This window comes from Protopterus annectens, chromosome 7.part0 (assembly GCF_019279795.1).
Source record: "Protopterus annectens isolate FY-2018-M chromosome 7.part0, PAN1.0, whole genome shotgun sequence".
In the NCBI taxonomy this organism is placed as follows: domain Eukaryota; kingdom Metazoa; phylum Chordata; order Ceratodontiformes; family Protopteridae; genus Protopterus; species Protopterus annectens.
Genome location: NC_056739.1, coordinates 402,853,776 through 402,871,275, shown reverse-complemented (window position 1 = coordinate 402,871,275; position 17,500 = coordinate 402,853,776). Strand labels below are relative to the sequence as shown.

At 37.0% G+C, this 17,500-nt stretch overlaps 1 protein-coding gene across 1 annotated transcript in view; it reads left to right on the top strand.

Moving 5' to 3' along the window:
- The first annotated feature begins 294 nt into the window (after window positions 1–294).
- The window catches only part of INKA2 (inka box actin regulator 2), a 230,625-nt gene continuing 213,419 nt past the window's right edge, over window positions 295–17,500 (top strand). Inside the window, exon 1 of the mRNA XM_044076990.1 lies at window positions 295–1,538. Coding sequence (XP_043932925.1) covers window positions 1,488–1,538 — 51 coding nt within the window. The 5' untranslated portion in view covers window positions 295–1,487. The remainder of the gene's footprint in view (window positions 1,539–17,500) is intronic.

Genomic DNA, 17,500 nt, shown 5'->3' with positions numbered 1-17,500 from the left:
AATTTTTCCTCACATGATACAAGTGTCCGAAGAGGGACAAATGTTAGGTAACTCTAAGGCCCTATGTCACAAATTCTGTTTCAAGATTTTTAAGTAAAACGCCATTGCATATAGTGCTGAATTATGTTTGTAGTTACGAAGCATCACTTTTAATTATGCTGTGCACTTCCTAGTTAACACAGTTAGTTACTGCCCCAGTCTCTTTGTTCCATTTCCTGTGAGGCATTGTTTCACATGAGGGAGGATGAAGGCTAACAGCTACTCCATGTAACTGAACTTTACACTCATTTGCTATATGCTCTACGATGCCAAATATGTATTCTGTAACCAAGTGTGCTGTTCTTTATGCCTTGAACGAAAGTTTGTGTCTGCAAACGGATATTTGTGATACCCACACTTCGCAGACTCAATAAAGAAATGAAGGAGTTTGTTCTAAGAGGGAAGTATCACCTTTTCTTAAAACCAGAGTTAACCTTAACTGTGATTATGTATATCTTATGAACACGTTGGAGTGTCCATGCTACTTTCATTTCAACGCCCACAAGAGATACAAAAACTATTGTGTCTGTGTTTAACCCCAACTACAAACCCACCAGAGCAGACACACCCACGTCTGCTCTTATCACAACTAATGAAGATGAGGAAAGACGTGGAAGGTTGTAAATAATAAAATCAGTAAACATCTCTGCTGAAAGAAAGGCAACCCGATCTGACGCCAGAGAGCACATTGCTGCATTATTTCGAATTCAGCAAGAACTGTAAGAAAGGAGCGACGTGATTGGTGGAGGTGGCTGTCCCCACTCACTCTGCATTGTGACACTCTGCTTGTTACACACGCACATACTGCGCACCCTGGAGCGCAGAGCTACTAAGCACAAACCAGCACCTCTTGAAGCATTTTACAAGCTTTAATTCATTTTTTTCCAACGTCTTGGGTTTTAAACTGTGGTGGGTAGGATACTTGTTACCGCTGCCTTGACCAGAGTGCTTTACTATCTGCCCTTTAGCGTGGCACAGTGCAAACACAGTATTTCTGCAGAGAACTAGACTGGGCTGGACTTTGGAACAGGCACCTCATTCAAACATCGGAACACGCACCTCATTCATCCAAAGACATTGCTTGAAGGCTTTGGCTAAAGAAATGCGAGCGGCTTTATACATCCGGACTTTAGCTTTTATTTAATTATTAGACGCTTTTGGTCAGTGAAAGTTACCCCAGGAGACGTGAAATTAAATTATTTATTTACACCTCCGAAGCTTTGATGATACAACTAACAAGATCGCAAAATACAGGGACCTTTGTCTTCTAATTATTAAAAAAGTAACTGGAAACTACTGGTTAGTTTCAGTTAAGACTTAAGAGCTGATGTTGACAGGATTCTTTTAAGTCCTGTTCTGTATGGTCCGCAGACCCAGTTTGTTTCATGCATCCATAAACCACCCCGAGAGGAAGAGTCCCTGCACTGCGAGCGCAGTTTGCTGAGAGAATGGAGAAGAAAAGCATGGACAACTGCTTACGACGCCTGAAGCAGGAGCTGGTAAGCTGTCATCTTTGGTGTAATGTGAACAGGAGTGACAAGGTTATTTTATGGATTAATGTCTTTCTTGTTTGGTTATCAGTCTAAGGCTGAGTTCATTTGTCAGCCAGATTACCTTTGATTGCTTTTCTGTAGCATACTATGATACTGTTACAAAATTAAAAACTCAGGTCTAGAAAGCAAGATTTAGGGGTAAATTGTGTTTGCAGAATAATTTAACTCAGTAACGAAATAAATATACTTTTCAAAGTTCATTTAGGAGCTCAGTTTGCAATGAGCTTGGATTGTCAGTTTACTAGGGAGCCTTAAATAAGAGTAACACATACATGACTAAAAGCATCAATGACCCACTTTCCAAGTGTTTTTCGCATGCTGTACAAGCCTTTCGGGGCCAAGATGGAAATATTCGCGAAACCCAGAAGGTGAGCGCATCAACCGGCAAGGGTTGAGTTTCGAACATGGTATCAAAGACTATTTATAGGACTCACCGGTAAACAAAATAACCACGAAGAATGATTTTCCTGTTTTACTTTCGGGAGTTCTCCAGAGTTACATAGATGCCCGTCATCCTTTTTTTATTTTTCACATGAAAGTACGTACCACGAAAATTATACACGGTGAACCGCGACCCATTTTGCAGTAAAGCAGATTTTGGAATTTGAAGATACTAGTTGGAATTTTGTGTGAACGTACAGATTCTGGAAATAAAAACTAAAATGAAGTCAGGAAACAAGACGGGAAGTCTCACGCTTATGAAGTGTTAGAAAACCGTAAGATAGAGACTGGAGAAGATAGCTTCAGAATTTTTGTTTGCTAGAAAGAAAAACGTATTTTGAAAAGCCGCTGATTATCCAAGTTAGACCAGACGGCAAACATTACTTTTAAGTAGCATTGTCCTTAAGTTTTTGTCTGTATTTGGAGCAAGAAAGGAGTCAGTTTGTGGCATATGTTCTCATATTAAATAAATCTAAAGAAGTTGGTATGGCATTACCTCACACCCTAACCAAGTATCCACAGTGTAGAGCAGGCAAGTCCCATGAGAGCAGAACCTTAATGCACTACTTGCTTGAGCTGTGTTCTGTGTCATGGTGTGACACAGTTTGGGATACCTGTCTTAGTCCATAGTGCATTGTAAATTATGTGTGTAGCACCAGCCACCCTAAGTCATTACCAGTTTTAACCTGCAACCACTATTTGATATTACCATTCTCATATTGTACAGCTCCAGATGTGTTTGTGCATGTCCTCATGCCTGCAGTTTGCTATAATAGACCTCTGGGACATTGTCTGGTCATCTAATTTGGCCTTGAGATTTCACAACTGCATATCTATAGCTACTCCTTTTCTGATTTGTTGACTCTTAAGGTCTGATCTCATGAGCCAGTGTTTTATATGAGAAAATGTTTTTTCCTGCCACATAGTCGTATATAAAATAAGACACATTACACATAGACATTATTTTCAAAATACTGGCTTTTATGAACAATTTCAAATGTGGCCTTTTTGCAGTTTTTCTAGCTTATAACAGGTTTTCTGCTGTTTTGCAGCTTTAACTCTTTGTTGAATGCAGAATTCTTTATGTGTGTAAACACTTTTCAGTTGTTTTTCGAAATAAACTTAAAATCAAGAGATGAACAAAAGGCAAATGTTCTTTCCCAAATTATATATTCTGCTGCTTTATATTTGGCAATTTTCTGGGTTATTTTTCCAGGCATATTCTTGGTCTGTTTTATGTAATGAAATCTAAACTTTTTATGACACTCCTGGATGCTATTTCCCTAATCAAAATATACTTTAATTTTTACTTTCTCCATTATGCATATCATTAAACACATCAAACAGGCAATGCAAGTATGTCTTTGTGGTTAAATGCGTTAAAATGGTATTTTTCAACTTTGAGATTAATGCTTTTGTGCAGATTTTCTCATGTGGTTTGTACAAACAAAAGACTTATTTAATTAAACTGCCAAAAAACAGACCCCACCACATAGCATCCACTTCAGGAATTTGTTGTGGTTTGATTCTCATTGTTAATGTTTATGTCACAGGAAACATTGGCTTTGGAAATATTGAATTCGTAATGGCCTATACAATTGTAAGATACCAACCATGCTGTTTTAAGTGGGACCTTGTACCTTTTATCAATATCAAGTTTATCAAAGGAATTTATGTTGGAACCAATCAGAAGAATGACAATTTAAGAATGTTTATTTTTTACTTTCATTTTTTAGTTAAAACTGTAATTCACTTTTTATTTTATTTAGTTTTCTGGTTGGCGTGAGTAGTTTTCAAGTTAGGTATGTATCTAGTATAGATTTAATTTGCATGAACTGCAACTATAGTTGTATTTTTGTCTCATTCGGATCAATGTTGCATTTGGTAACAGGAAGGAGTTTTGATGAAAGTGGATTTCACCCTTTCTCCACAGCAGTGTGACCATGGAGTTATTGGATTTAAATAATCTGAGCTTGGAGGCAGACTTCTTGCCTCCAAAAGACTTTGTGTTAGTGATGTTTTGCAGTTTCTCACTGATATTTTATATACACAGACATGTATATAGTTTGAGGGTTTGCTTTTGTCTGTTTGGGTTTTAGTGGTATATTCATCAGTCTTGTAACAAAATAGTTTTTTGAAACTGCCATTTAACATCCATGTGAGGACTGATATAATAACAGTTTTGGCAGTTAACTTTATTTGTTGATTTTCACATTCCCTAAGGCAAAATGTGTCTGTATTCTGTAGATTCTTTCCTGTCTTTACTCATTTAACATTAAATTACAACATTATTTTATAGACTGTGTTAAAAATTTGTTTTGTGTAACCATATCAGTTCACACAAGATTTGGCAATCCTAATATTTGACTCTGGCATAGAGGGCTAATTCTCTGACAGCTTCAAGGTGCTGTAGGTTAGATTAGATCCCAGGTGCTGGAGGAGCTGGTCATGGAGGGGTGTGAGGGAGCTGCAACTACTTGCCCATTCATGGTATCAGGGGAAGGCATTATTTTGGTCCCACCACAAGGATTGCCATCTTCGTAAAGGCCCAGAACTGCACTCCTGCTAGAGGAACTACTCAGCAGTGTAAAGTCTTTCGGCTTTTCCCGGTTAGGGGTCGCCACAGTGGAACTCCAGTCCGCTAATGATTGGCAGTGGATTGTTATGGTGCCGAGTTGCCAGCCTGATGCCCAACCTTCAAAGAAGGCATGCCCATTCACGCACGCACCTACCTGCATGTCTTTAACGTCACTCGACCATGGTGAACCCAAGAAATGATTGCAGTGTAGATGATCATTGTAGATGTGTGGAAACAAGTAGTAAGAACCTAGCAAAAACATTTCTTAACCTACACAGGAAAATGGGCATACACCCTACCACCAGAAGCATTCACCTCTTTGTCTGGATGGCTTGCATTGCCCAGAAATTGGAGGTGTGAATGATTTGCTTGAGAGAATGGGATGTGATGGTCATAGGAGACAATGATAAAACTAGAATAAAAATTTTAGCATTTGACACAAAGTTAAATAGCAGTATAACTATTTGGAATGCCTCAGCTGACATAATAACTGACACTGCCCAAATGTATACTTTTAATATATGTATACATGGTTTCACTTCATAATCTCAAAGTGCTGAAATACCAAATTTCAGCATTCCGAGACCATGAAGCCGAACCATTCACAATAGCGAAACCCACAATCATGAATCACACAATCACGAACATACACACACCATACACCACATAACGCACACACCATTCCACCCACAGAACACAAACCACACAACCCTACACTACATATAAGCAAGAGGCAAGCCCCCCTGTGCCCCCCACACACTCTCTACTTATATATAACAACTCCAAGATTGCACATAACATAAAAAAGAAAAAAACTCCCAACATGGCATTCTCCACTCGCTCGCACACAAATACACATTACACATACACAAACACCAACAAATCCAACACTCACACTCATACTTACATCTCCCTACCCTTACCCAAACATACAACATACAAAAACACACACAAACACTCACTCACCTGCACTTTCAGGCACCATAACACTACAACGTACCGGAAATTCATAAGCACAGATTTGAGATATTCAAATTCGTGCTTATGGACTTTCGGCATTCTAAATTTTCGGCTTCATGGTCTCGGAATTCTGAAATTCAGTATTTCAGCATTTCGAGATTATGAAGTGAAACCATATACATATATACATGTCTGAGAAATGCATTGTTTACATTGTTGTCAAGTATACAGTGGCTTTGGGTATGGTTTCTGCCTTAGTGGTCCAGAATTTAGGGTTCAGTCTTGATCTCTCGTTATTAATTGTATGCATTTCGTATGCTCTTTCTTGTCTGTCTAGGATTTCTTTGTGTGTTGTAATTCACTCTTCCCTCCCAAAATCATTCTGGTTAGTTGGTTACTCTACAGTGTTTATATATATTGTTTTTGTTCTTGACGCTGTTGCTAAGGCTGTAACTAAAATAGTCTAAAGTGGACCAGCTCATTTATTGCTATTAGTAAGCATTCATTCATGCCCAGATGTCCACTTTATAATTTTCAAGTTTGTGACAGAGATAGAATCTGTCCTTGCAAACAGTGGACTTGAAGCAAAGAAGAAGTTCTGGATGGAATGTTTATCCATCACATGCACACACGCATGTGCACACACACACCCACACACACACACACTCACACACACACACACACACACACACACACACACACACACACACACACACACACACACACTCACACTACATATATACTTGTGAGCAATTCACAGAATTACTAGTTCGCTTAACTACATGTTTTTGAGATATGAGATATAGAAGGAAAATGGAGAACCCATCAAAAAAGTGCATACAAGAAGTACAAGTGACATCCACCTCTTCCAGGAATCAAAGCAGAGAACCAAGTAATCTAATGTAGTAACAATGCTAACCACCATAACTCACCTAGCTAACAATTACATAAACTTAAATGTACTAGCAATAATATATCTTATACGAACTATTTTCTGCAGCTGTGGTTGTATTTCACACAGACTTACAATAAGGTGTTAACCAAGTAGAGAGGGAGAGATGCTGCCTGGAGTACCTTGGATCATCTTTCTTTCTTCTGATATTTTTTTTAGGGAGTATATCACTAAGATGGTATAGTTTTCCATGTCACTGGAAATAAGTAAAATGTCAGAAAAGTTAATGCATATAAATAATTTCTGAGACAGTAAATATGAGAGGCTTTGCTTTATCTGGATTTAGCGTTACTGAAAAACTGAGGTGCAGTTTCAGTTCACTTTTATTGTTGCCAGACTTTGTGCAGAAATATACTATCCACTGACAGTTGTTTAGAATTACTCCACAGCTGTGCAGTCATAGTACTTAGTGGCACATTGGTTGATTAGGTTCACTATTAGTGGACTAGATTTTAGTGGCAAAGCTTCAAGATGTTGCCTTGACTAGCATTCCACTTTAAAAGTAAAGGCTTGAAACTCTGTGGACATTAAAGGAACCACCATATGCCAATGCAAGCTTGGACTTACATGATTGTTCCATGACAATTAATCATAGTATCTGTTCAGTTTCAAAGTGCATAACCAGTAAAACAGTATTGTTTGAGTACATGAACCCCCTCCCCAAAACCCTTGTGTAAGCCCACTAACTCCATGACACCCAGGCCCCACAGTGCCAACCACCATTTGCTAATGCCATAGTAGAGCCAAGGAAGAAGTCCACTTCCATCTCTCATCAAATAGCAATAAAGGTACAACAAATGGTCTGCCTTTATCTACTTTTGGCAACATTTTAGATCTCTGGTACTGGGGCTTAAACAAGGAAACATCAGAGGAAATGTACAAATGCAAAGCTTAGTAAATTTAGTTCAGGACAATGAGAAAGCAAATTTGTATGAGTGACTAAAATGCAAAGGCATGTAACATTGTAATACAGGTATAATATGGCCAGCAAGCTACAATAGTTTCATAAGCACCTCTGCAGGAAAATTTTGCTTTACTACCTCTGAAAGGTGCAGGGTATTATAACACTCAGAAAATATTTTACTACAATTTTAAAACTAAAATTTGGAATGGCAGTTGTGCAAACGCCGTGTGTTCAAAATCACGATTCCCAGGGTCCACAATACCAAACTGCAATAGTACAAACCATAATAATGAAAGTAAGGCTGCATTCATTATTATGCATTCGGCATTGTGAATAGAGATCGCATTACAGTGGGGATCGGGTAATTTATTCCTGACTGTAGTGTGATCTCGGAGTTGGTATATATAATATGCAGGGGGTGTGTGGGGACTTTCAATTCCTTAATTTCAGAGTTTTGAATGGGAACATCGTGGTTATCATTTCTGACATTTCATACACCGCGGTGAGCACATATTCAACCTTTCGGTTCAGCAGTGTGAATAAACGTACAACTGCCATTCCAAATTTTGATAGTAAACCTATATATATAATATATATATATATATATATATATATATATATATATTATATATATATATATATTGATAGATATAGATATTGTTAGCTTATACAAAAAGGTAAACATTTAAATTATTGGGCACATCCTATCCACAACACCAACTGTTAAAATTTCATGCCAATGAGTGACTACACATCATAAAAGGAATGCCCTCATTTCATGATCATTAACATACAATCACTCCTTTACCAAACCATGTAGCTGGCAAATACTCTACTCATACATCTCAACTTCTTAGAACAAGAAATTTGGACAAAGCTCAAAATAATGGGGGGTGGCAAAGGCTCAAAAATTGGGGCAAATTTTATATATTAATCTTATAAACTTAGTTTGTAGAATAACAGGATTTGTGTTAGCATAGATTTTTCTGAAGGATATGAAGTCTAAAACTCAAATGTGTGTCAGTTCTTAGTGAAGTCAAGCCTTAGTGATTTGCCAGAAAAAAAAAAACTGGACATATTTCCTGTGACAGTACTTGGGATTGTTGGTCACACTCCCTGTGACAGTGTTTGGGGCTCCTGGTCACACTCCCTGTGACAGTGCTTGGGTTTCCTGGTCACAACCCCTTTGACATTGCTTGGGACTCCTGGTGTTGCATTCATTAATGCTACACTCAATGAAAATAAAAGAAACTTGTGTTTGTATAGATATTCTGAACACTCTTAAGAGCTGAAGCAGTAGACATCATAAATGGACAAATGCACTGCTCTGGTGTTACCTAGCATGTTTAAAAGTGAGGTTTATAAGTTAAATATAGGATTTTTGTTTTATTTAGAGGCTATACATGGCTTCCTCTCTTGAAAATTTCACAATTATTGCCCATCTATAGGTGAGCGGGTAAATGAAGGCTAGTTAAAGTAAAATTATTAGTTGTCATCTTTTATAGAGAAAAGCTGGAGACTATCAGATGGCATACTTAATTTGTATGTTAAGATGAAATGATGATGGTATCTGGCTCTTATCTGACTAATGAAAACAGATGATCTAAATGACCATTTAGTAAGAGAAAAAATGGCACAAATGTGAACATTTGTTTTTCTGTTTGTTCACAGATTTGAGGTACTCTTGTTTTCCAGTGGGATCTCACTGTGTATTAATGCACCCTTTGGAACTCTGAATGTCCAGTGGGCTTGTTATTTTCTTAAGCCTATTTTCAAATATTAAATAGATTAATAACATGATCTTACCATTCCATCATGCTAATTTTCCCCTCACTACACAATTCCCTACCTTTGCTGAACCTGTCCATTGGCTATCTTACCTTTGCCCAGTTATCCCTTTCATTCTGTTAGGGCAAGGACCAGACAACCCAGTGTTAGACAAAAATTCTATGACCACTCATTCTCCCTTTGGCAAGAGTTGAGTGGTGGGAACTCGGCCAACATTCATGTCCAGTGCTCCGGCCTACTCTGTCTGCTAGGATAACCCTCCCCCCGCTCTACAAATGCTGCTTTATCTGGGGAGCTTGCATGCTACCACATGTGGTATCCTAATGTTTGAGGTACACTGCTAGCATGCGCACTTAGCAGGCTTGTTACCATGGATGGAACATCTATCATTCCTTCTAACCAAAACAGCATGTTAGAGCTGCCTCTAGGACAAGGGGGCTGGAGATAATATTTTATATTGACCTGCCTAGTCACTTCAGGGCAAAAAAATATACGCCATTGTTTAAGCGTCACTTAACCAAAATATTAATGCTACCTCAATTTTACAACACAGGTTTTAATTTGTAGTGTGATACCATTATACATGCTTTTAATTTTCTTTATAGCTGTCATCTTCTTTCTTTCTTTTGGCTTTTCCCGGTTAGGGGTCACAGCGGAACTCCGGTCTGCTAATGATTGGCAGTGTATTTTTATGGTGCCGAGTTGCCAGCCCGACACCCAACCTTCAAAGAAGGCACACCCATTCACGCATGCACCTATCTGCATGTCTTTAGACATCAGTCTAAACTGCTAGTATAAACAGACTTCCCCCACACATGGATCATACTTAATAACCTACACTTCCTGTCTCCATCTGAAACTTTCTTTATATCTGTCATACCAGACATATTTACTGGTGTCATTTATTATGTAATATTAGCTTTTCATATATTTATGCAGACTGTAAGAACAACTGTATAAGTAAATGTCAGTATTAATATTGTTTTAGTTCTGCTCCCATTATGTTTTCCCAGTGGAGTCTGACAGAGATGAGGTCAAAAGTCATGCAGACTCACAGACCCTGGGCCTTTTTTGACAGATGTTCAGATTGTACTATATTACTGCAGTTGCATTTTTTTATGATTATTGTTTTGACAGCCAGATAAGACTTACACACAAGTACCATTTTTTACAGTTACATTTGCATTAAGCATTGCAAAAAAAAAAAAAAAAACAAGGCTTTCAAAAATGATTAAAGATTGCATTCATCATTACAAGGACCATTTGCATTCCTATAGCCAATTTTAGTTACTGCCATTTTTTTACATTCTCTTAGTATTCAATGGGTACTTAAAGGACATAAATCTTCTTACATTGTCAGTGCAGCCACATCTAGTATGACATGTCCTGGTAATCTTGCTTGCATCACTATCATTCCATATTCACTCACTGCATGATAAACATCATTGTTTTTGTCTTCAGAGATTGGAGTTGGTAGTTCACTTTTTCCTTTTAATTTTGTACACTAAAGCATGAATATATAGTATATCCTAAACAATTAACGCAGCCGGATGTTGGTATAAACTTATTTGAAAGTCTAAATTCCTATAAATATCTGTGGCTTTATTATCAATACAGATAACACCATATTGCCCAAGAGTGTGGGTTTGTGTGTGAGTGCACACACACACACACACACACACACACACACACACACACACACACACACCTGTGTGTGTGTATATATACATATATATATATATATATATATATATATATACACACATATATATATATATATATATATATATATATATATATATATATATATATATATATATATATATATATATATATATATATACATACACGTGCACACACACACACACACACACACACACACACACACAGACACATGCACACACACCTGTGTGTGTGTGTGTGTGTGTGTGTGTATATATATATATATATATATATATATATATATATATATATATACACACACACACACACACACACACACACACACACACACATACACACAGTAAAAGTGACAATACTGGCAATGTCATTTTCTTCCTTTGTCTCTCAAGGACCTCCACATATGTAAGGGGGTACAAATGCTCACACATTTTGTGTAGCCTTTTGCCCAGCAAACAGAAACAAGACAAAACCATTCCATCCCGGAGAAGAGCAGAGTCTTCATATTCCTCTTCTTTTCCCACTGCATCTCACAGTTACATCCAAATCCCATAGGATACTCAGCCCTGAAGTATGTCATGCATAGCTTCAACTCTCATTAATATAGAGATATCCATTTCATGCTGTCTTATGAAATCAGTAAGGACAAGTGAAATCATGTGACACCTGTCCTGACTACAGTAGTAGGAACACCAGGTATCAATGTGTCATACTACTGCTGGAATTTTAACTCGGACATGGCAAGCATTCAGTCTGTCAGTACCACTGGCGTAGAGGTTTAAGTATCTACATACAGTATGGGTGATCCAGACTCAAGCAACAAATCAGGCACCCAAGGATCCAAATATAAGATATGAGAATGAATTCTTTTGGTAGAGGATATGGGACATCTTATAGCATGTACATGTACCCATCACCTGGGGCTGGATTAAATACAGCATGCAGAAGGCATTCAAAAGTGCAGAGAGACATTATGGGAACAATGTGGCATGCACTGCATGTTTCAGGATATATGTAATCTAGGGGAGAAGGCTGGTCAAGAAAAAATACAACTTTATCATCACAAACTCTTAGACCCAAGTCAACAAAAAATGCATAAAATAAGATTGCTTTCAATCTGACAGCAATAGAAAAGGGTTTACAGAAGAAAGAAAAAACAAACAACTGTGTTTAGTATCAAAAATATAAAGAGATGTACGGTGAGCTCTGAATGTTTGCACATACAAACTGTGACTTCAGCTATATTTTGGTATGCAGTAGTAGTTAAAAAAGTAATACAATTTTGTCTCATTCAATTTTTTATTTTTTTCTGAAAATTTACAGTGATGTAAAGACAGTTTCTTAGTGTAGCCTCAGAGATTATGAGACTTACTCAGAGGTCAAGTGTGGTTCATTCAAGTTGTGGAAGTGGGGGCTCATCTGAGCATTCTAGGCATATACAAGTAATTGACACCTCATCTCTCTGATTTTTAGATGGCATTGTCTCCTAAAACAAGAAACCAGTTTACTTTTGTTATTGGTTTTGGGCTGTATGCGGATGTCATGTCACAAGTAAACTTATACTCTTGTCTTGGGCTGTTAGAGAACCATTGGAATACTTATATATATATATATATATATATATATATATATATATATATATATATATATATATATATATATATATCAACATATATCTCACTAGTGTTTTTAATCTTTACAAATAACTGTGGAATGTTGTAGGTATTGTAAGTGCTACAGTATTCCATATCCATCATCATGTGCTATGAGTCTTGAATAATAACATAAATGCCAAGTGAGTGTGTCTATGTCTGAGTTTTGAAGGGGATGGGATGTAAGTGAAGCTTATTATATCATAGTAACAGATCACATTCCGTGGTGCTTATTTCCCATGAGGAGATCTTATGCCATCCACTGTGAGAATGAGATTTGAAGGTAGTATGCCATTCAGCTACTGGCATGGAACCCCACACGTGTGACCTCTAAGAAAGACATGAAGCTCAGAGCTTTCAGAGGCTTTCCTGTGAAAGTACACTGCCTTCTCCGATGAAGCCACATAGTTTCAAATTCACTATATATCCAGAAGTGATCACAGTAGGAATTTTTTATCTGGTTTTACCTGTATAAGAGGATACTCATTTCTCAGTTTCCTACTTAATTAGAATTTTTTTTCATAATCATGTTACACAGAGTGCATTTATTGGAGATGTAGCTGAGATGTGTGGCTCAGGAAAAGTGATACTTGTTTGTGTATCATCTCATTTGGATTGCAGAAATGTTATTATTGGCTTTTAAGTGGTTTTGTTAAACTACATTTAATTACATGTTAGGAGGCATAAGCATATCCATAATTCAAATGAAATGAGATAAAATGGTAACAGATAGTCCTAATCAGATTCGGTTTCTGCTGGGCAACATGTTGTAAATGAATGTCTGACATGTTCTGCATCAGCTTTAAAAAGTAGCCTGTATATGACTCAAACTCTGAGTAGATAGATCTATGTAGTAACTAAATCATTCAGTCATTTCATCTAGTGGGAGCAATCTGGTACCTACCTAAACCCCTTTTTCATTCCATAAATTATTCAGTTCCTGCTTTACTTTCAGTGTTGCTCCTCTTGAACATTATTCTCCATGTAGTGTTCTTGCACATTTTATTTTTTCTATGTCCATGCAATTTGCTCCTTCCCTTTTCTAAATATCTTACCTCCAATTATTTTATCTCCTTTACAATATTCAGTACTTCAGTTATAGTTGGTTTAGATATTGATTTCTGAATTCTAGTAATTAGTTTTTTTTGGTAGTTAGCAGCATTAAACTTACATTTTACTAACTGTAGGCAATTCAGATACTATATCCAAGCTCAAAACAGTCATTTCCTTAGTTACAATAATCTGCCCCCCCCAACATTTCTGACAAAGTACTCTGTAAGGAATTTTTGGAAATCAACCAGCTTGTTACATTCTCAAAAGCATGTTATCCAGCTACCTTTCATTTTCCCATCATATATCCAGCATTTGCTGTCCACCTGAGGAAAAATTCAATGAAGTCTGCTTGGGGTATAACATATCTATGCAACCACCTCCAAGCAAAACTCCTAAACCTTCTGGACTTGGTTGCATACTTGGGAGCCGTACATATGACCTCCCATTGTTCTTTGTATATCGCCTTTCCATTCTCTCTTCCCGATCTTTTCTAACATCTCCTGATTGATTGTGATATTTTTATGCCTTACTATTATTATTTTTTAAAAGTAACGTGTTCTACATTATAGCAGAGCTGGTCTTTCCTTTAGTAAGCATATCTCTTTATCTTTACTTGTACTTTGCTTTCAATCCCTGGTACAGAAGGCAATTTCTAACATGTTGTCCAAAACTTCTGCTTGACCTCATCCCAATCTACTACCTCTTCCAGTCTAGTTCTTTGCTCCCAAAACTTGGGCTCCTTTGTTAATTTTCCCTAGTAAATTCCAGACCCTCTTGCTATTTTCTCTATCCCCTACTTGCAATCATCCCTATTTGTAAAATATCCTTTCTCCATTCTCATGTTGGCTTACTTCTCAGAATGCTTTCCACTACTTTTTGAATATAATATTGTGTAAGGTTGTTATTTTCCTTAAGGACCTTTGTTCAAAAAAAAAAAAAACTACTCCCTCCTTACTTCTCCTTACTTCTCCTTACTTTTCCTTACGTCTCATTACTTTTCCTTACTTTTCCTTACGTCTCATTACTTCTCCTTACTTCTCCTTACTTCTCATTACTTCTCCTTACTTCTCCTTACTTCTCATTACTTTTCCTTACTTCTCATTACTTCTCATGCCTCCTGCCCAGCATTTCATCATCTCTTTCCACTTTAACTTATAACCTTCTGCTTTCATTATGTATATGAGCCTTAAGTGCATAGCTCTAGAATTTCATTCCAATCAGGTAGTCCTAAATCATCTTTTTCTACGAGGTGAATGGCCTTATCACACTTAACTGTTGCCCTCTACCCCTCCCAAATAAATTCTTTCAACTCTTTATTAATTATGGTCCACAACTTCTCCTCCTGTTGATAAAAATGTGCCTGACTTATGTATAAAACTAAAGGAACTAGAACGTTTGCTTGTGTCTTGCTATCCATATCCATAATCAAAAGCTTCCCGCATCTCCATTTTCTAATACCTTTTGTTTAGTATGTTCACGCATATCCTTAGCTGCCATCATAGAATCCTTTTTAATCTATACACCTAAATACTTCATCTTTTCATGTCCCCGTAAATATGAGTATTGCTGAACCAATACATGTGTAGGTAGGTACATAATTTAATATTATAACCTTTCTGTCTTTATTTTATTTCCTGAGAAAACATGAAACTGTCTCAGAATGTTTCACAATACCAAAATATCCTGTCTGGATTTATCAAGTATATAGTAATATCATATGCCAATAAAGCTAACGTTTCTTGATTGCCATAGCATTTATATCCTTGAATTTTCTGAGTCCTTTATAAGGGGGAAAGAGGCCTCTCTTGCCTTGTTAATTTGCTCAAACGCAGCTTGAGTGAGACGAACCCTCCCTCTTAATTCTTGCCACTGCCCCTTCATATGTCCTCCTAATGTACCCTATTATCCTGTCAGACACTGTAAATACTACCAATGCCCTACTCATAAAATGCCAGCTGACTCTTTCAAATGCTTTTTCTGCATCAAGACCCACCAACAACAATAAAGATGTTTTCTTATGTACTGCTTTCCTTTCAATCATCATTGCTGTATTAATATTGTCATATATTTGCCTCCCCTCCACAAAACATCTTTGATCCTATCAATTTTGAGAAAAACTTTGCTATTCTCTTAGTACAGACATAAATACTTTATAATCATGGTTTAAAATTGAAAGCACAATCTAAGTATTACAGTATTGCAAACGTATGTCGGTAGGAGTAGAAATGGAATGCACCAGTGTTATAAAAGGTGCACATCTCTATTTCATTAATGTCAGTAGAATTTGTATGTAAAGGGTTCCTTCTGCCTAGCTTGCATAGGCATAATACAAATATATCATTTTCTGTATTAAGAAAGCTGTAGTATCTAGTGGAAGCAGGTTAAAAAAATAAAATGTATATGTGTAATTACTGCTTTACCCTCTACTCTTTGACTAATACTTTTTGACACTAATGTCCACAAATAATGGTGTTATGTCTATAACTCACTACTTACCAATCTGCCCCTTAAAGGGTACATTAACCTAATGTAACCTGAATAACTTGTCCAGCCTCCACTTTAATTCAGGTATCTGTATATGATTACTCATACATGTCTATGTTTATACAAATTCTTGTATGTGATATACGCAGTTTCAACATGATGTTGTGATTGTACCAGTGTGATTATATGAGAGTGAATGTATAATTTTATTTACTATGCCTTTATGTAATGTGAACCAGTTTATTATGCTACAGTGCATCATTTTCTAATACTGCACTGTCAAAAAATTTACATTGTATCTTGTATTACATTGTACCAATAGGGTTCTTCTTCTCAGGCCTACAGTGAAAATGGTTTCTATATCCAATCGGACTTCCTTGGTCAATGAATTAAAATAAACAAAGAAATAAGTTTTACTTCATTACTTTGCACAAGTTTGAAATATTCTAAAAGAAGCTTAAACACATACTTAATTTTACAGCTTATAGTGGTGTGTTTACAAATGAAGAGGTTCACCACACACTTGTCAGGATCATTAAGGTAATATATTAAACACAAAAGCACTTGGCAGTCCACAGTCTTTGTTTCATTAGCGTAACTGTGATAAAACATGTCATACAAAACATTACATTTGCTAAAAGAAGGATAACAAAAATGCTATTCTAACCCTCATGAGTACATTACAATAGTAATGTTTGAGAGTTGTTTCAAGGCCATCATTACGACATCCCAGATGTCAAAGAGTAGTGTATGAATTTTCCTTATTACACGAGTCATTATTGTCTGTGTTACAAATGCAGGGGTCTATATTAAAAGACCGAAGAGGTGTTTCAGCGAACACCTGTTGGTCGACACGTAATGAGCGAACGCACTAAAGCGTGAATGCTCAAAACAGCGATTTCTTTCCCTGGGAAAGAAACCGCTAGCACAAACACGCACACACACACACACACACACACACACACACACACACACACACACACACACACACACACACACACTTTAAAAGATAACAATGTGGGGGGTTGTGCCCCAACTAAATATACCAACTCCGAGATCGCACTATAGTGAGGAAAGGGCCAAACACAATGGGATGGCCAAGAGATTTCTATTTCTTTCCCAGGGAAAGAAATTGCTGTTTTGAGCATTCACGCTTTAGTGCGTTCGCTCATTACATGTCGACCAAGAGGTGTTCGCTGAAATACCTCTTCGGTTTTTTAATATAGACCCCAAATGCAGGCCTTTTGTCCATTGTGTTTCTGAAAACTTGATGAGGGTCTCAGTAGACAGAAGTAGCTGAATGGAATGCTGGGAGCTAGGTATGTGTTATGTACCTGACACATGTTGCACAGTATGACAACAGGGGTCCAATAGACTTTATTTAACAGAAGCAGGTATCTCTTGCCATATGTAGCA